The sequence below is a fragment of the Mixophyes fleayi genome, chromosome 6 (genome assembly GCF_038048845.1).
Source record: "Mixophyes fleayi isolate aMixFle1 chromosome 6, aMixFle1.hap1, whole genome shotgun sequence".
NCBI classification, from domain to species: Eukaryota; Metazoa; Chordata; class Amphibia; order Anura; family Limnodynastidae; genus Mixophyes; species Mixophyes fleayi.
Window position 1 is genome coordinate 217,335,562 of NC_134407.1, and position 20,693 is coordinate 217,356,254.

The window sequence follows — 20,693 nt, forward strand, 5'->3', positions numbered from 1 at the left end:
GCTTTTGGGGTGTCCCCCATAATTGTGCATAAATATTTCTGGCTGTCAAAATTACTATCTGTCAGCAGTATCTACCAACTCATTTTTAGCACTCCCCAGTGCTTTTGGGGTGTCCCCCATAATTGTGCATAAATATTTCTGGCTGTCAAAATTACTATCTGTCAGCAGTATCTACCAACTAATTTTTAGCACTCCCCAGTGCTTTTGGGGTGTCCCCCATAATTGTGCATAAATATTTCTGGCTGTCAAAATTACTATCTGTCAGCAGTATCTACCAACTCATTTTTAGCACTCCCCAGTGCTTTTGGGGTGTCCCCCATAATTGTGCATAAATATTTCTGGCTGTCAAAATTACTATCTGTCAGCAGTATCTACCAAATAATTTGTAGCACTACAAGTGCTTTGGGCTCAGAATGGATTCAAAGCAGTCCACATATGAGCAGAATGTGCAACCAGGTTCTGCCACCAGTCCTGATGGTAGTGTTCCCAGTACGTCATCTGGGCAAGGCGATGTCAAACTACACAGTGTTTCGAAATCAGTCCAAAAAACAAAAACAATTTTTTTTTTACTGAGTTGAAGCGAAAAAGAAGTGTTACTGAGCAAAAGTTAAGTGCCGATAAAAAAAAAATTGCCAACATGCCATTCTACACATGCAGTGGCAAAGAGAGAATGAGGCCTTCACCTATGGCTATTAGTGGCAGATACCAAAAAGTTTCCGATCCTACAATTGGTGCACAACTACTGTTACGCGTCAAAGCCGAGCTGCAGGATAACAGTAAGGCATTAGAGGATAATGTTTGCTCTGATTCACAAATGACACCAATCCCTGTTGAGAGTCCATCCAACAGTGGTATGTCTAATCGTGAGCATTCTGTTAGTGTACCCATAAAGAAGGGCCCTTTCAGCAGTTGTGCTGATGTGCAGAAACGTGTAATAAAACTACTGGTTCCCTTCTTTCTACTCTGATGAAACAACTCACTGTTCCTTTCACTGTAATTCGGGTCACAACTCACAATTGTAATGCTGTCCACTGAAACGGTTTTGCTTTTAGTATTTTACACACTCTTTCTCTTTAATTTCTCAGTCCCAAAGTTCCTATCTATCTCTCCCTGCACTATACCCTTGATACTAAAGCATAGTCCTGCAAAAGGGTTTTTTACAAATAAATCTTCAGGTCTCCCCCTAGATCCCTAACTACAGTAATACAAGACTCAGTCCATGTAAATTAGTAATATAACAATCGGTTGTTACTTATTTCACTGGTCTCCAGCTTCCAATGACAGCACGGATTCTCTCAGGTATGGAATCTGGCAGCTTCTTCAACTCCTCACCAAATGGCCTCTTCTTCCCTCTCCTCCAATTTTTTTCTCTCACTCCCCAGTGCTTCTAGCACAAATTTTGCTCTTCAATCCTGTCCCCCACTCTCTCGCCCCCCCTCTCTCTCTCTATCCCGCCTCTCTCCTCTCTCTCTGCCCCACTCTCTCTCTATCCCGCCTCTCTCCCCTCTCTGTCCCACTCTATATCCCACCTCTCTCCTTTCTCTCTGCCCCACTCTCTCTCTCTATCCCGCCTCTCTCCCCCACTCTCTCTATCCTGCCTCTCTCCTCTCTCTCTGCCCCACTCTCTCTCTATCCTGCCTCTCTCCTCTCTCTGCCCCACTCTCTCTCTCCTCTCTCCCCCACTCTCTCTTTCTATCCTGCCTCTCTCCTCTCTCTCTGCCCCACTCTCTCTCTATCCTGCCTCTCTCCTCTCTCTGCCCCACTCTCTCTCTATCCCGCCTCTCTCTCTCCCACTCTCTCTATCCCGCCTCTCTCCCCTCTCTCTGCCACACTCTCTCTCTATCCTGCCACTCTCCCCTCTCTCTGCCCCACTCTCTATCCCGCCTCTCTCTCTGCCCTACTCTCTCTCTATCCCTCCTCTCTCTGCCCTCTCTCTCTGCCCCACTCTCTCTATCCCGCCTCTCTCCCCTCTCTCTGCCCCACTCTCTCTCTATCCCGCCTCTCTCCTCTCTCTCTGCCCCACTCTCTCTGCCCCCTCTCTCTCTTCCCCACTCTCTCTCTGCCCCGCCTCTCTCCTCTCTCTCTGCCCTACTCTCTCTCTATCCCACCTCTCTCCCCCACCCTCTCTCTACCCACCCCTCTCTCTCCTTTCCCACTCTGCATCTCCTCTGCGTGACTCTGAATGTCACATGTCATACCCAGGTATGCTGAGACATGAAGTTCTGGGACAGCCAGAACTAAGTTCTAAAATTGTTGCTAAAATCCTACATAGCTAAGAGATGTAAAGTATTGGTTTTAAATACTCTACAACTGTAGCCTCCCCATTGACCAAATGGTTTTTGTGGTATGACTACTTTACAGAACATAGATCCTCACCAGACCCTTAAATCTTGATGCGTGTTTTACGAGATCTGTATTATTGTCAGACCCAAAGGTACTCACCTGTCTCTTGACTTGTCTCCGCTTCTCCCTTTCTATTCACCCCCCTTCCTTCCCCTCGAATTGTCTTTATCATAAGTGCTTTATACTATATGGTGTGTTTATATATTTATGTTTAATTTTACTTGTTTGCATGTTGGCAGTGTCATTCATTTTATTCCACTTCCTGAATTGAACTAGTAATCACTGCTAAGTTTATTACATGTTCTCTTAAAAACACAATAAAAACCTTTTAAGTTAAAAAAAAACCCCAGAGCTTGCAGGGGGGGTGTGTGTTCCAAGATTTCTTGAGCATGATGTAGTATTCTGTCTCTCACCAGCTACACTGTGATTCCTGCATCTTCTTCATACACCTTGTTGCCAAGAATCTCTGCTCCATCTGGATTGGCTCATGAGTCTGTTTGCTTGCTGGAGCAGGGAGACTGGGGTTCAGATCGCTATCATGTTGATAGAAAGCATTTCCCGAACAGCCGGGAACATCAAGAGATCAAGACATACCACAGAGATATTTTCATACAGCTTGGACTGTAGTTATATCTCAAACACAGCTTAGGTGGGAGATCATTCTTCAGAGGGATCCAGAAGGACTGAAGGCTCCGTTACCCAGGTCACTGCCTCAGGATCACTGTATGTAGCTACAGCTTGGTCAGAGTGTTGAACTTTATGCGGGAATATTTCCCTTGCAGCATATTCGGGACCTTGGAACTTTACGTGGGGAGAATTAAAACCTCTGTTAGACCACTGGACTATACTAACCATTTCTGGCCTGTCTAAATTCGAAAGGACTGTTCCAGTTTTATCATCTTTCTTCTGTTAATATCACTGACAGGTTTTTGGGTGTAAGTGAGGTGAGCTGGGTTTGATTTAAAATATATATACTTTTGATTAGCTATTGTTGGGATTAAATGTTTTTTTGTCATAAAGATACTATTGTATCCATCTTCTCTCTTTGACTGTGTGACCCTGAACCCCTAGATATCAGGACTTCTCCCTGGGTTCCTACCCTAACATCCTGGTATCATATATATTGTAACAAAGATAGGGGCACAGGTGTCGTCTCCTGGGGTCGATGGTAGTGTACAACAGCAGAGAAGTCACACAAGTCCAGTGTTTTAGTACAAATGGCCTCAGACAGTTTTTTATTAAACAATAAAAACAAAGAAAACTTCAAAATAAACACCTTGCCTGTCTAGCAGAATTAAATACACAGGAAGACACTCTCCTCTGAAGGACCTTGTGTCTCGCACAAAACATAGAGGTAATTGATCACCATTTGCAGAGTCTCTCAGGAGGCATCCAACCTCCTCCCCAGGTCTGAGAGAGACTGATCTGACAACTTTCTTTAAACAATTCTCACAGGTGCAACCATTAACCAGTCTGCTATCAGACTTGCAGAACTGTAGACCTAGACTGGGCCTTGTAAATGGAGGCCACCCATCTCACTCCACTTACAACCCCAGGGACTCTCACCAGCTTTTTTTTTGCATCGAAACAATATAAAAAGTGATTATAGTATAATAACTAGAGAGGATTTTTTGAACAGGGCGATTGAAAGGTAAGTATAGGGGGATTTGAAAAAAGTGATATCTATATATATATATATATATATATATATATATATATATATATATATATATATCACTTTTTTGTCATATATATATATATATATATATATATATATATATATGTCAACTATGTTTTCTATGGTTTTTTGGATGATCAGCTATCGTTATTGTTAGTGTATCTTATGTGCGGCCCAAACCAACTCGTCGTCTTCCAATGTGGCCCAGGGAAGCTAAAAGGCTGGACACCCCTGATTTAGATTATTAAAGTTAATGAGAACATGTATATGAAAGACTAAGTGACAATTACACAGGTTAGTCAGTATACATGACAATATGGAATGCCTGGATGGAATGCAGGAAACAACACAATATAGAACCTGCTATTGGACCGCTAAAGGGAACAGTAAAATAGTAAATCATGTATTGTCAACTGACATAGTGCACATGGGACCCTCCTTTTTACTCTTATTAAAATAATTTTAAGAAAAACAAAGTAAATTTGGTTGGTAGTTATATATTTTATTACCTTATTTGTTTACAGAACACACAACTGCACAACATGTCCATATATGTACTGTACTGTTAATTAACTATACAAAGAATAAAAAAGTAGAGATACGAAATAAAATCAAACTGAATTAGAACATATTCCTATAGCCTTGGTGTAAACTATAGTGCACAAAATATGTGTCGTAATAAAACATTAACTTTCATAGAAAGAAAAAAAAACTATAGGACTAATGTTTAACGTATTACATATATTACAAAATATAGCAGATGGAGTCATGAAGTTCCTCCTCAGTGATGTCACTGGTTCCTGGTGAATTGAGAAACTGTATTCTCCTGGATGGTTACAGCTTACTAAATGGCTGCATCCACTGTTTGTTAAGCTATAATTCTTATAAGAACCAACCTAAATTTAGTATTACCATTTTTTATTTGTAAAACGTCAACATATCACTCAGCATTGTACATTGAAGGGATCACAATACAAGCAAATAACATACAATGATATGAAACAGAAGGTAAAGATGACGGAATAATTGAGAGGTGGGAGAGGGGACTACTTGATACATAAAGTAAATAAATACAACCACTTTGCTAGTTCTTGTGCTAGTTCCTGGTTGGCGCATACAGTGACTGTACTAGTTCCTGGTTGGCGCATACAGTGACTGTACTAGTTCCTGGTTGGCGCATACAGTGACTGTACTAGTTCCTGGTTGGCGCATACAGTGACTGTACTAGTTCCTGGTTGGCGCATACAGTGACTGTTCTAGTTCCTGGTTGGCGCATACAGTGACTGTTCTAGTTCCTGGTTGGCGCATACAGTGACTGTACTAGTTCCTGGTTGGCGCATACAGTGACTGTACTAGTTCCTGGTTGGCGCATACAGTGACTGTTCTAGTTCCTGGTTGGCGCATACAGTGACTGTACTAGTTCCTGGTTGGCGCATACAGTGACTGTACTTGTTTCTGGTTGGTGCATAGAGTGACTGTACTAGTTCCTGGTTGGTGCATACAGTGACTGTACTAGATCCTGCATCTGGGCAGATGATAACCACAGCTATAGCACCAGTTCCCAGAAGCCACACAAAGCATTTAATTATGCGTAGTGCATAAATAAGTACAAACCCACGTTCTGATTTAGGGAACTGCCTGTCAAAGTGCCCAGTTTATGGTGAGGTAAGATGTAAATGAGCATGGTGGAAGGAGCACAATGCCCCCAAATCTTAATATGTTAAAACCACCTTCATCATTAAAGTAAACTTTCCCTTTTTCTCCAAAAGTACTGCACATTCAACCTCATTTATACCATAATCATGAATGAGGGGACATCAGGACTGTATTTACTACATTTGAATATTTTAACTTAACTTGTATTAATGTCTCTTTCCTGTATTAATTGTGCCTGGAAGATCCGAAAGCCGTTCCATTTATTAATATAGGTTGAGGCTTGACTTTACCAGCTCTAAGACTATGCAAAAAGTTATTTTCCAGGATGTAGAAGGCCCTGTGTCCATCTGCTAAACCAGGAAGACTCTGCAAGACGAACTATCCCCCCTTTCACCCTCATTTGAACATCTTACCCTGCAAGACAAGATCTTGTTTTCACATGTAAGGTGCATTAGTAAGACTACATTCAGCTAGAAGTGCCCAGATCTATTTAGTTCCTCCCATAAGGAGCGAAGTTTTGCGCCCATGTAGACACATCTTAGCCCACTAAGCCACACACAAATGGGTGCGTTTGCACAAATTAACCACATAGCATCACATAATTGTATTCCCAGCTTTGTAAATAGCCGTAGTAAGATAATACCATATAACAAAACTAATTATATAAATCAAATCACAACTTCAGTTACAGAGTGTGACCAAACATAATGTGGGAACTGGAGCACTACATTATATCTCCAGACATTATATATTACATAGGACCCTATATAACAAGATGTGGTCTGTCTGCTATCACTGTGGAGAGTGATGCCAATATCTAATAGAATAAATCTGAAATACTTTCATACATGAGCTATCTGTTCCAGTCGTATGTTGATGATACATTACACCTATATTTATGGATGGTAATTATATTATAACATGTTAATATACTGTGTGACTGGAGCTTTGAAAACCCTCCATAACTCAGTGATGTTAATATATCTTCAAGTAAACACTCTGTAAATGTACATATGCCTGTTTTCAAAATTTACATTTATAGACCCCATCCCATGTCTATCACCTCATTGAAATTACTTTTCTATTATGTGTATTTTCTGATGTTTAATAAGACCTGGTTTCTGGGTAAAAGCTCTCCCACACTCAGAACACGGAAATGGTTTTTCACCTGTGTGAATTCTCTGATGTGTAACCAGATCCGATTTCTGTGTAAAACATTTCCCACATTGAGAACATGGAAATGGTTTCTCACCTGTGTGAATTCTTTGATGTGCAACCAGAACTGATTTCTGCGTAAAACATTTCCCACATTGAGAACATGAAAATGGTTTTTCACCTGTATGAATTCTCTGATGTTTAACAAGAACTGATCTCTGGGTAAAACATTTCCCACACTCAGAACACTGAAATGGCTTCTCACCTGTGTGAATTCTCTGATGTGCAACAAGATCCGATTTCTGGGAAAAACATTTCCCACATTCAGAACATGGAAATGGTTTTTCACCTGTGTGAAGTCTCTGATGTCCAACAAGACCTGATTTCTGAGGAAAACATTTCCCACACTCAGAACATGGAAATGGCTTTTCACCTGTGTGAATTCTCTGATGTGTAACAAGATCTGATTTCTGGGTAAAACATTTCCCACACTCAGAACACGGAAATGGCTTATCACTTCTATGAAATCTCTGATGTGTAACAAGATGTGATTTCTGGGTAAAACATTTCCCACACTGAGAACATGGAAATGGTTTTTCACCTGTGTGAAGTCTCTGATGTCCAACAAGACCTGCTTTACGTGTAAAACATATCCCACACTCAGAACACGAAAATGGCTTCTCACTTCTATGAAGTCTCTGATGTTTATCAAGATGTGATTTCTGGGTAAAACATTTCCCACACTCAGAACATAGAAATGGTTTCTTCCCTGTGTGAGTTCTCTGATGTCTAACAAATATTGACTGATGTAGAAATCCTTTACCACATTCAGAAGAGGGAAACAATGTATCATTTCCATGAGCTATATTTTGTGTAATAATATCTGAGTTATAAGTAGAACATTCCTCATGATTACAGGGATCAGTTGATATATCTGCACTGTGAAGCTCTGGATTTATATTTAAGGTAATATGGTTTTCTCCTGGAGAATATTGTGGGATGTTGTTATCATCTATTTTAAAATCTGGAGACAAAATGATATATCCCTCCAAGGTATTTCTGCATTTATGTCCATCTGCTGGAAGTAAAATAAAATGTATGAAAATAAACATATCTTTTACTTTTAGCGAGTTGAACATGTTTAGTTGTCTAATCTCAATTTGCAAACTACAAAAATTATTACAATTATACATGTACAAACAGCTAATATACATTAACTTAAAATACAACCCAAACACATTAAGAAGAACATTGCATTGACATCCAGATTATACAGACACATTTCACAAAATGCAAACTTTGGCGAGTAACATTTCTTAAGCACACACACTGCCCAGCAAGCATCATAGGACAGGAAAACTCATTAGTCAAATACATTGTTCAACCACTGCCCACACACACAGACACCAGAGCCTTGGAAACAGAGGAGACATGGGCTAAATTAGGCCAATCCATATATCTACACTACTCAAAATTATCCAGGGACAGATAAGTAGCAGAACAAAATAGTGAAACAGCCACAATATGTCTAAGTAGTCAACCTCAGATAACAGAGCACCGTGGCCAGGAGCAAGCTACTAATTTAAACCAAGGTTTTGGTGTAAAGAAGCACTGAGAGGAAAGAACAACAGTAGGACAGAGTAATCGAGCAAAGTAGGAAACAGCAACACAAAACAATGACTGCATAGAGTGAAGGAGAACATCAGGACAGAGTAGAAGAATGGAGCAGGACACAGATGGGTAACATCAAAAAAAAGCATAAAAAACATAAGAGCAGAGCAGGATACAGAGACAAATCAGATGATGAGCAATACTAAATAGCATTCAAGCACAGAATTGAAGGGAGCTATTGTGCAATGACAAGTGTGTGATTATAGTACTGTGTGTACAAGATGGTGGAGTTTGTGTGAAGTGTGTGTTGTGATGGGGTCTGTGTGATCTTAGAGTGAAGGGAATCACCTAATACCTTGCTTTAGTACTGCAGTATATAAGCATATAGATATAAAATATTTTGGTACTATTATACAAGGAAGATAATAGGTAATGTTACATATGGTAGTGTACAGGGAGGATCATGAGTAATGTCATATGTGCTATTACACACTGAGGATCATGGGGTCTTCTCCCAAAGATCAGTGATTGAACCAGAATGGTGAATTCCCTTGTACTGATGTATGAGAACCAGAGAGTGTAAGGAGGAGAATGGTCAGACCTTTTGGCTGGTAGCACATAATGAAATGATCCATGGAGGATAGCAGATGGACAGATACAAATTAATGAGATATAAGTGTCACTAAAATTTACAGGGATGATTGGACTCTTTGCAGTCTGTCTTGTTCGTCTCCACCCACCACAGAGGCGCGGAGGCTACAGAGATGACAATTTTCACCAGGAACGCCCGCAAGGAAATTTGGGCTTCGCTGCTTCACTCAGCAGGTCGCGGTCCTCCTGATGGGTACCAGGCGAGACTGACAGGGGAAGTTGTTATTAGCCGACAAGGAGTGACCAGAATAGAAACAGGATAGCAGGTTACCAGGATTAGCTGAGAAGCATATCGCGCAGGATACCAGGATATGCTGATTAATAATGAATACAGGATTCCAGGATACCAGGATTAGCTGAGAAGCATGTGATCTGGTTACCAGGATCTGAAGAATAGGCACGGATACAGAATACCAGTGGAATTCAGAGGAGCCAAATAATCCAGCAGTTTAACAAGCTGCAGGACTTGAAGATCTGGCACCATTTTGCCAGAACAAGTGCACTATATAGTCTGGAGGATGAGGGGCATGAACAACAATCAGCCAATGGCTGAATAGGAGAAAGCATACTACGCAGACCCTAATCTAAGATGACGGCTGCCACCGGAAGATGGAGGACCCATCAGTGCCTGGAGGAGACCCGATGAAGGAGGCCCGCTTTACGCACCGCACCCCGGTAAGTGAGTCGGACAGTTGGACGCATGACAGTAACCCCCCTCTCCAAAAGGGGCACCGAACACCCTACACAGTGTTTGTTATTATATTGAGTGTGGGAGGAGTCAACCCAAGATCGTTCTTCAGGACCAAAATGTTTCCAATCAACCAAGTATTGAATCTTCTCCTCAGGAACGTCTGAAACTGAGAATCTGCTTGACTTCAAATTTGTCCCCTTGCTGAGTGCTGATTACAGATGGAGGAGAAGACACTGTGGAAAAACGATTTATAATGAGTGGCTTCAGTAAAGACATATGGAAGGTATTGGAGATGCGAAATGAAGATGGTAACTTCAACTGAAAGCCACTGGGTTAATTATTTGAAGGATGTTGAAGGGTCCAATGTACTTGGGTGCAAACATACATACATGTATATTTTAAACATATCTTTCTAGTTCAAAGCCAGACTTTGTCTCCTTTTTTTAGAGCAGGAATAACACGTTGTTTTTTTGTAAAAAAAAAAAAAAATGTAGTGTTTGGAGGATTTCTTGAGAATTTTAATTACATTAGACCAAATAACAGAGAACTCCTGATACAAAGAGTAGAAGGAAAGAACGAAAATTTTGAAACTAGAGTTCCATACACAGAGAAGAAGAGAGTAGAAGAAGAGGACTCATGAAAAAGGTTTTTATGTGTAAAATCTGCCCACAGGAGTAGGTCCTTATAGTTGTTTTGATTGGAAGAAGTGTAGAGTCTGATGAAAGTCTCCAGATCTTGATTTAGTGTCTCAGTTTGAACATTGTTTGGGGCTGGTAGGCCGAGGAAAAGTTGAGGTGGATATTAAGACATTTACAGAGTGATCTCCAAAATTCAGAAATAAATTGAACGCCACGGTCCGAAACAATCTCTTGAGGACAACCATGAAAACGGAAGATTTCTTTGATAAAGATTTTATCAAGAGTTGAGGCAGAAAGTAAACCAATTAGTGGAATGAAAAGAGAAACGATACACAACTACCCAGATAGTGTTCCATTTTTCACTGGGAGGCAGATCAGTGATGAAGTCCATGGCAATGTGTGTCCATGGTCTAACAAAAATGGGAAGTGAAAGAAGAGAACTGAAGGATGCTTGACAAAGGATCTTGAGTTATGCACAGATTGTACAGGCAGAAACAAATTCCCTTACATCCAGACAAAGAGTTGGCCACTAATAACTCCTTGATATGGGCTCCAGAGTTTTTAGAGTACTGGCATGCCCAGAGAAGTGAGACGAATGGACCCATTGTAGAACTGTTTTCCAAAATTTGGGCAGGACAAAAGTCTTGAGTCATCACAGGAGGATCCACAGAGGTAGAGGAGCCAAATTTAGGATCCAGGGTAATGTGATTTTCTGGCTCCTTAAGATTTTGATCATCTTCAAACGCTCGATCATCTTCAAACGCTCAAGAGAGAGCATCAGCTTTCTTGTTCTTGTCCCTTGGTCTAAAAGGTAATATGAAGATCAAATCAAGAGAAACACAGAGACCAGCGGGCTGGATGAGGGTTCAAACTTTGAACAGATTGAAGATACAGCAGATTTTTATGATCGGTAAAGATGGTTACGGGAAAGTGGAAATCTTCAAGAATGTATCTCCATTCAGCCAGGGCGAGTTTAGTTACTAGAAGTTGGTTATTTCCAATTGTATAATTTATTTCCGCTAGATGGAACTTTCGAGAAAATAAACCGCAGGGATGTAACTGCCCCAAAGAAGATCTCTCAGAAAGTACCGTTCCTACCCCAACAGTAGAGTCATCAACTTGCAAGAAAAAATGCATGGTAGTGTCAGGTTGTTTCAGGACAATTCCAGTTTGAGGTAATTGAATGCTTCAAATGTGGCTGCGGTCCAATTCTTAAAATCCACCCCTTTACGAGTGAGAGAAATGATAGAAGCTGCTACTGTGGAGTATTCCTGAATAAACGGTCTGCAGTAATTGGCAAAGCTGAGAAACCGTTGGATAGCTTTGAAGCCCAAGGTTGTGGCTATTCCAGAATGGCACAAACCTTTTCTGGGTCCGTTTATAGACCAGAGCCTGAGGCAATATATCCGAGTGAAGGCATTTGTGTTAGTTCGAAGGAACACTTCTCCAATTTACATTAGTGCTGATGTTTGCGTAGACCTGAGAAGACTTCACAAACTTCAAGGCAGTGAGAGACAAGATACGTAGAAAAAATAAGATGTCATCCAGATCGTCGACCACACAAGAGTACAGTAGATGTAGGAAGATCTAGTCAGGACCTCAAGTATTGTTTGTCTCCTGGGAAGCCGACCAATCCAGATGAGGAGAGTGCAAGCAAGAAGGGTGCAAGTGAGGAGAGTGCACTTGAAGCCAGGGAAGGACCAAGATAACAGGACTGGTGGTACGAGGTAAAACAAGAAAGGATATCTGTTCCCGATGTAAGGCTCCCACTTGAAAAGTTAAAGAAGCGGATACAGTATACCAGCATTAGCTGAAAATCGTATGACGCTGGTTACCAGGAACTGAAGAATAGGCATGGATACAGGATACCAGTGGAATTCAGAGGAGCCAAATAATCCAGCATTTTAGCAGGCTACAGGACTTGAAAATCTGGAGGATGAGAGGGCATCAACAACAATCAGCCAATGGCTGAACAGGAGAAAGCATAAAAGATAGCCGCCAAAATGGCAGCTGCTATCGGAAGATGGAGTACCCGTCAACTCCTGGGGAGACCCCAAGGATGAGGCCCGCTCTGTGCACCAGACCCTTGTACATCAGCTGGAGGGTCCAGTGTGTGACAGTTTGTTCTGACAAGGAGGGTGTAGAATAAGAGACGGTTGTAGTGACTGAACAAGGAGAATATGTGACTTTTCTGTAATAAGTATTTATTACTCACCTGTGCTGATATCTGTAGGGATTTCCTCCTCCTTACACTGCTGATCACCCCTCACATATGTATCTTCTCCCTCTATATATTCCATCTTAATATCAGTCAGATTGACACCCTAGATAACCCACAACACAACAAAAAAAACACTTTAACAATGTCTGATTTCATTGACGAAGATTAAACAGAAGATTAACACATTTGGTGAGACCCTAAATTCAATCTACCTGATAATCCTGTGAGATACTGTGATTATCCTCTGTACAATCCTGGGAATGAAGAGGACGGGGACATTTCTCTGGGAAATTTATGTTACTGGATCCATCTGTAAGAGACACACAAAGAGGGAATACACAGCTTTTATATGATTATCATATGATGTGTGTACATTAACCTAAGCACCCTATAGCTTGATAGGGAAACCAGGAATGCTGCATTTACTAAGTATATAAGACGGTATTCACTTAAATGTTCCAACCTTAACACTATTGAAATACAACAACAAACAGGCTGGACCAATGAGAAATGTCAACACCAGTAAGATCTTTATAGAAGGGGATCAATAACTACTAATTGTGTTTGAATTTAGGACATTTAAAAAAAATATGGAACAATGTATTTCTAGGGTCCCCACATCTCCAGCAGTGCAGCAGGTAGAGAAACATTATGGGCAGAACCACAGGAGTGTGGGACCATCTGGAGGTGGTGGATAGAGAAGACTGACAAAGTAATGGAGAAAAGAAAGTAATCTGCAAGAGTGGGAACCTGATGGTGGGCAGGGAATAATGTGATGACTGATGTTTAGGTTGTCTCTAATTTTAGCCATTCCAATAGGCGAATGAAGTTCGAGGTAATTCTATTAACATAGCAGAGCTTTAACTCAATGCTTTACCCACTTGGTTCTTAGAGCATGGTGCAGGTTTGTACCAACACAAAATAATAAAATGCAGACAGACTGTTTCATCATTGCTTGGAGTCCTCTGTGCAGGATACAATATTCTGGACATCATGTGAAATGCTATAGAGACATCCCAACAACCACGATAAAGATCAAGTGAGATAGCGGCCAGCCCTGTGTGGTATTGTGAATGGACACACTACCTGAGGCTCTCACTTGCCCATACTCAGAGAGCAAGGATCCATTTGATAAGGTTATGAACTTTCCCACTTGTCTTCGTGGCCCCCAAGAAAGCCCAATCTACGGTCAAAGGAAATTTCCGTGTAAGCAGAAAGCAATATTGCAGTAAGACCCCTCGAGAAAGCAAGGTAGATTAGACTAAGTGCATTAGAGACGATAACCTGTATTTCTCTAAAGGGAACAAATCCTAACTGATCCAAGGGAATATTGGGTGGTGGTTTCAATATAGCCAACATCAACGATGCAGGTGAAGAGATAAACGAGCTGATAATGACAGCAGAATCAAAGCTGTGGGACCAGTCAATCTCAGTCTTTGTAGTGACCATATGGTTTAACAGGGTGTTAAAGATGCCCAATAGGAAGAGTACAAGCCTTCGAGGTCCATAGATTTAGGGGGCCCTCATACACTAATCTGGTTGTACAGTGATAGCCAAAAGTTTTAAGAATGATACAAGTATTGGTTTTCACAAAAGTTTGCTGCGTCAGTGCTTTAAGCCCTTTTTGTTAGGTGTTGACAATTACATTAAATTTATGCAAAGAAGAAATATTTGCAGTGTTGACCCTTCTATTTGAAGACCTCTGCAATTTGCCCTGGCATGCTGTCAATCAACTTCTGGGCCACATACTGACTGATAGTCGCCCATTCTTGCCTAATCAATGCTTGGAGTCTGTCAGAATTTGTGGGATTTTGTTGAGGATTGACCACAAGTTCTCAATGGGATTAAGGTCTGGGAAGTTTCCTGGCCGTGGACCCAAAATTTTGGTGTTTTGATCCCCGAGCCACTTAGCTATCACTACAGGGAATGGACTGCTGAGGACTGGGGTAAAGTCATTTTCTCTGATGAATCCCCTTTCAGATTGTTTGGAGCATCTGACGTCTGTAAATTTTAAGCATTGGCGCTTAAAATTTCTATCGACAGACGTCGCGATGACGTCAGCCTGCAGTGCCGAACACTTCTCCCATCGGAATGACTTGCTGTCAGCTTGGTGCTCCCATCAGAGATCTCCAGGGTCAGGTTGAAAGTAATTCTGTTTCTTTTCCAATCGGTTTTTCATCATTTCGGATTTTCTTTGTAGGCCTTTTCCATATCGGAATAGTGGACATCGGTAATGCGTACCCAACCCATGCCAACAGTAAAGCATCCGGAGACCATTCATGTGTGGGGTTGTTTCTCAGCCATTATTTAAATATATATATATATATATACACACACACACAAAGTGGTCGAAGTGGAAATGTAAAAAACTTAGAAGTGGTGGTATGGAAAGTGTAGGTACCAATAGAAAAAGGGTGACATCCCGTGATGTAGAATAAGAGTTTATTGCAGTTACTGCACAAGGAGAATATGTGACTCTTCTGTATTTAGTGTGTATTACTCACCTGTACAGATATCTGTAGGGATTTCCTCCTCCTTACACTGCTGATCACCCCTCACATATGTATCTTCTCCCTCTATATCTTCCTTCTTAATATCAGTAAGATCTTCACCCTAAATAAACCATACAACTGTAAAATAACCCTTTAATAATGACTGATTTCATAAAACAGTAGAATATCAGTGTATAAGACCCACACAGCTGCTCTACAGATGATATAGTGAAACATCACTTTGCTATTTGGTAAGACCCTAAATTCCATCTACCTGATACTCCTGTGGGATACTGTGATTTTCCTCTGTACAATGCTGGGAATAAGGATGATGTGGGCATCTCTCTGGGGTATTTCTGTTATTGGATCCATCTATAGGAGACAGAGGGTGATGGAATACACTGTTTATATGTGATTATCAGATGTGGTCCTCAAAACCGCTCTCTCCTTTATAATAAATAAAGTCTCCTCTTACCCAGTGATGTGATGGTTCTGTGATTCTCCATCATCACGTCCTTGTACAGAGCCTTGTGTCCTTCTAAATACTCCCACTCCTGCATGGAGAAATAGACAGTGACATCCTCACATCTTATAGGAACCTGACACACGATGATTTACTAGAAGGGCTGGGATCCTTCATCCCTCAAAGTAAATGTCTGCAGTTAAGTCCTCAGTTTGTCATTTTGAAGTCACTGTAAATGGGTGATGAAGCAACTCTTCTAACTCTGTCACCTGTGTCCACTGACCTTCACTTAGTGTCACTTAAGGGTTGGCCATGTGCACAAGACAGAGGTCAGACAAGCGGTGAAGTAGGTTCTGCTGTTGTCATATATGACATGTATTCTATCTAGACTACAATTTGAACCTTAGGGTAATTATATTTATGTCATACATGAATTAAATAAGATTCGAATAGTAGAATAAATGTAAAATATGACAGCAGGATGGGGTAATTATATAGCAGTGTAGAGGGTGACTGGTACATTTATATCAACATGTATATTATAATGTCTATATAGGAGTTTAGGAAATGGCAACATTTGTTGTGTGAAAATATGTTTTAAAACAATAAAATCACAATGTTAAACATACACAGACAGGATGTATTAAATAAGAAAACATTCTAAAAATCTATGTAAAGGCATCACTGCTGAATGGAGGAGCACACATTATACACTGAAGAGAACGTAATCCCAATAAGAGAAATTAGTGACTGTGATGTAATAAAACATCTGGATAAATATGAGGCTCTTAGTGGATATTATGAACACCCTGTGAATGGCCATGTACTGTGACAAGGGGCCTGGAGTCACATGGTTACCTACAAATGTCATTTCTTACTGTGTTACTGTACTTACATTATACAGATACAGTTTTCATTTTTCAGCTATTTATCCTTTCTCCTGTCTGAGAGGAGGAGATTCAGCAGTAATCTTGCAGGGTGCACAGGATCTCTGCTACTGGAACTTTAGGGAGAGGAGCAGAATGTATATAAAAATCTTCTAAAATATCCTCTCTATTCTAAACTCAAATGCAAAAAGTCAAAAGTCTATTTTGTATATTTCAAGATCCTGCGCCTCATAATTCATGTATCTTACATATATATATATATTATATCTCATACAATATCTTTGTAGTACTTACCCCCTGCCAGCCTCTGCCTCTCGTCGTCCGGAAGATGTTACAGACCAGACTTCCAGCCTGTACCTTGTACCGACTTCTGGTCTGTGCGTTCCATCCGACTTCTGGTCTGTGCGTTCCACCCGAATTCTGGTCTGTGCGTTCCATCCGACTTCTGGTCTGTGCGTTCCATCCGACTTCTGGTCTGTGCGTTCCATCCGACTTCTGGTCTGTGCGTTCCATCCGACTTCTGGGCTGTGAGAATAGATATTATTGTGTCTCCTAACAGGCAATGTTTTTTTTTTTAATACAAATGGAGCAGAGTCTGATGTCCAGTTATTATTATTATTGTTATTGGAGTGTGTTTGTTTACTACTGGATTAGATGTATTGTATAAGGGATATTACATTGTTGTTATTATAATACAGCTGAAGCAGCCCCATGTTGGCCAATTGTTATTATTATACAGGTGGAGCAGACCCTGGTGTTCTATTATTATAATACAGATGGAGCAGACCCTGGTGTCCTGTTATTATAATACAGATGGAGCAGACCCTGGTGTCCTGTTATTATAATACAGATGGAGCAGACCCTGGTGTCCTGTTATTATAATACAGATGGAGCAGACCCTGGAGTCCTGTTATTATAATACAGATGGAGCATACCCTTGTGTTCTGTTATTATAATACAGATGGAGCAGACCCTGGAGTCCTGTTATTATAATACAGGTGGAGCAGACCATGGTGTTCTGTTATTATTATACAGGCGGAGCAGACTATGTTGTCCCGTTATTATAATACAGATGGAGCAGTCTCTGGTGACCTGTTATTACAGCAGCTCCTGCAAACTATTAGATACATAATAAACTTTAAATATATTTCTTGTAAACAAGTGATGACAGGTGGAAGGAGCTGGGGATACATGTGTGTGAAGAACACAAACAGGTCATGTAACAAAGGACTGAGCTCACTGAGCTTAGACTGTCTGTCAGGGCTTCTTGTTTTACACAATAGAGACTCACAGAGAATGTCAGTGTCTGGGCGTCTCCAAATCTTCCATCTCCGGGGTCTATTAATGAACAGGGGAAAAGCCCTTTATCTGGTGAAAGCAGCTCCCTATGCAGCACAGGGTAGACCCCGCCACAGGGAACTGTCATCTGTTTTCTCCGGCAGCCTATTGGACAAGGACAACAGCGGAACATTACATGTACCGCCCCTGTCCTCCTCCCCATATTGTGTGAGGATCTCACCAACTGTGCAGCAGCCCTGCCATTGTGTGGGGCCCGGGGAGCAACACCCCCACTTCTCATTTTTAGTAAAACTACCCCCAGAGTAACTTTGTTCCTGGACAAATCATGTAACAGCGTAAGGAGTGCAAATTTGTTTATTAAGGAAAATATTGGCTGCTTTATCATGTAGCACACAAATAGTTGATAGCTTTATTTTTACACTGAAATGTAAAGTTGATTTAGGACATACCCTACCCCAACTATATATCTGTCCCCACATTTTGAATTTACCTCCCCTCCACTGCAACATGGTTTTGCCAAGGTGCAAATTTTAATAGTTTTTTTTTTTTTTTACTTTGCTTTCCTTAATGTCTCGATGCATTCCCATGGTAAAAGCTGAAGAGCCATTGCTGGGTGGGCTCTTGAAGATAAGCCAGTAGGAGAGATAAGGATGGTGACAGATGCAGACATGACAGCCCCCTCCAACGTCACATCTACAACCTCAGTAGCGCTTGTTCATGCCTCCGCTCTGTTATACAGATCTGATTATAATTAAAAGGAAATGAGTGACAAAGATTTTAAATAGCCAAGTTGAGCTGAGTTTTAAGAGCACTGGAACATAAGCATTGTTGTTGGGGTGCAGAAAGACTGATTTTAAATTAAGGACACATTTGTTTTTGCTAAACTGCGTATTAGTCTGACGTGGAAGACGAGGGGGCGCTACGAGGGTGTTAGCTTTGGGGGGGGGGGGGTCTTAGTTAGATATAGGATTTATTAATTTATTTCTAAAGTGAACGATAATAAATGTGATGCAGGTCCTGAGGTATTTCTAAGATATTCTGATACCATATGATCTTTTACTGATCAATACTCTAAGGAGACACGGCCCAGCCACACATCCACCTACCCTCATCTATATTCAACATTTTCAGTGACATACACTTACAGCTGCAATATTCACCAATGATTATATCTACTGTACAGATTTATTCTTTCAGTTATGTCTTCTGCTGAGTGTGAGGCTGAAATGATTAGAAATAACCTAATCCAGATACCTCATCTTACATCAGGTTATGGTTCTGTGGTCTGACCTCATCCTGCTGTGATGACCTCAACTCTGTTCTGGTCTCTGATCAGACTGGACCCGACATGGAATAATCTGCAGGACTCTGGAGTAAAACTTCAGGAGTTTCTGAGGCCGCCTCTGCAGCTCCTGGTGTAAGATTATTAATTACATCCATTAAACGTGTTACATTCAAAAGTGTATTTATATTTGCACTGAATGAGTGTTATGTTTTGCAGGACTCCAGGTTCCTGTTGGGATAGTGGAGGTCCTGGCACTGCAGACCCTGTTAAGCCCCAGTGACTCTTAGTCATCGTACTCCGGTCCCAAGATCAGGGACCTCAGAGTAACTGCACTGGATGTGTTTCTAATAGAGCCTCACAGATTGTAATGGGAGTCCCAGGAGGTGAAGCGCTACACTGGAGCCATGGAGGATCTGGCTTCCAGCCTAAGACTTTGGCTTGGAGGTGGCGCCGGGGTCAAGGTCCTAGAAGATGCTCTAACCTCACATGCACAGGAGGGTAAACTCCATACAAAATGGAGTAAGTGACATGTTTACGATTTTCATCATGGTTTTTTTATAAGATATTATATGACACTGTATAATATAGGTCACTATCAGTATAGGGTACAGACATTCCTGCTATAATATGGAGGACTACTGGCATTATATTGGGTGTTAAAGGGCAATGCTGACATAATATAATGCACTACTGGTATAATATGAGACAATGTAGGAATAATATGGGGACACTGCTGGTGTAATCTGATGGTTAAACAGCTACAATATGGGCTACTGTTAGTTATTATTAGTTTAATACCCTTTCCGTAGTGTGTTTGTGGGAGCAATGTGTGTACTTTACTTTTACTGAATATCAGTCTTCACCTTAATATCTCCTGCACAGTGCCTCCATATTAGTCAGCATTCAGTAGTACCTTCGTTGGATATTGTTGAGTGAATCTCCAACACAGAGAGACTAAGGAACCCTCTGCCCACCTACTGACCACCTCAGACACAAATGAACTCTCATTACTCCAAACTGGTCTTTAGAAGCCACACCAGCACATTTATTTGCAGAGTCGCAGGTGACTAAAATTTCTAGTCTTGTCAAAAATATACTTCACAGTAGAAAAGGTCAATTTAAAGGTAAAACTTCAGTCAAGATTTACCATAAAATATTCTAAGACAGCAGCAAAATGTACAGTATATGAATACTTAAACAAAATTTGTAAGTTTCCCACCTTCTATACATTATCATACTAAGAAGTACCTCTGACCCCTTATCTATAAACTCGTCAAAAACATGCACAATAATCTAGTCACATAATGTTAGGAACCCCTCCAGCCGGCACAACACAACCCAGAGTCTACTCTGCCAATCAGGTATTCACTGGAGCCCCTGGTGGTGGGGACAGACTGGGCTGCAGACTGACAGAGGATTGTGAAGTGTGTACCGGCTGGGGAGAACCCAGGCAAGCGGGGTGAGGTCCACGCAGAGGTCAAGGGCCGGCAGCAGGTTGCTATTCCAGTTAACGAGCCAGGGTCAAGGGTCACAGGCAGACAGGAGAAATGGTAAACAGGCCAGAGGTCAGGGTCACGAGATACACAAGCGAAGTCCAATTCAAGCCAGGGGTCATACACGGGA

General features: G+C 41.1%; 1 protein-coding gene across 1 annotated transcript in view; it reads right to left on the reverse strand.

Moving 5' to 3' along the window:
- The window catches only part of LOC142095488 (uncharacterized), a 307,911-nt gene that overhangs the window by 48,010 nt on the left and 239,208 nt on the right, over nucleotides 1-20,693 (reverse strand). The window contains exons 11-13 of the mRNA XM_075178433.1: nucleotides 12,857-12,954; nucleotides 12,639-12,747; nucleotides 6,766-7,910 (exon numbers count right to left, since the gene is read on the reverse strand). Coding sequence (XP_075034534.1) covers nucleotides 6,766-7,910; nucleotides 12,639-12,747; nucleotides 12,857-12,954 — 1,352 coding nt within the window. The remainder of the gene's footprint in view (nucleotides 1-6,765; nucleotides 7,911-12,638; nucleotides 12,748-12,856; nucleotides 12,955-20,693) is intronic.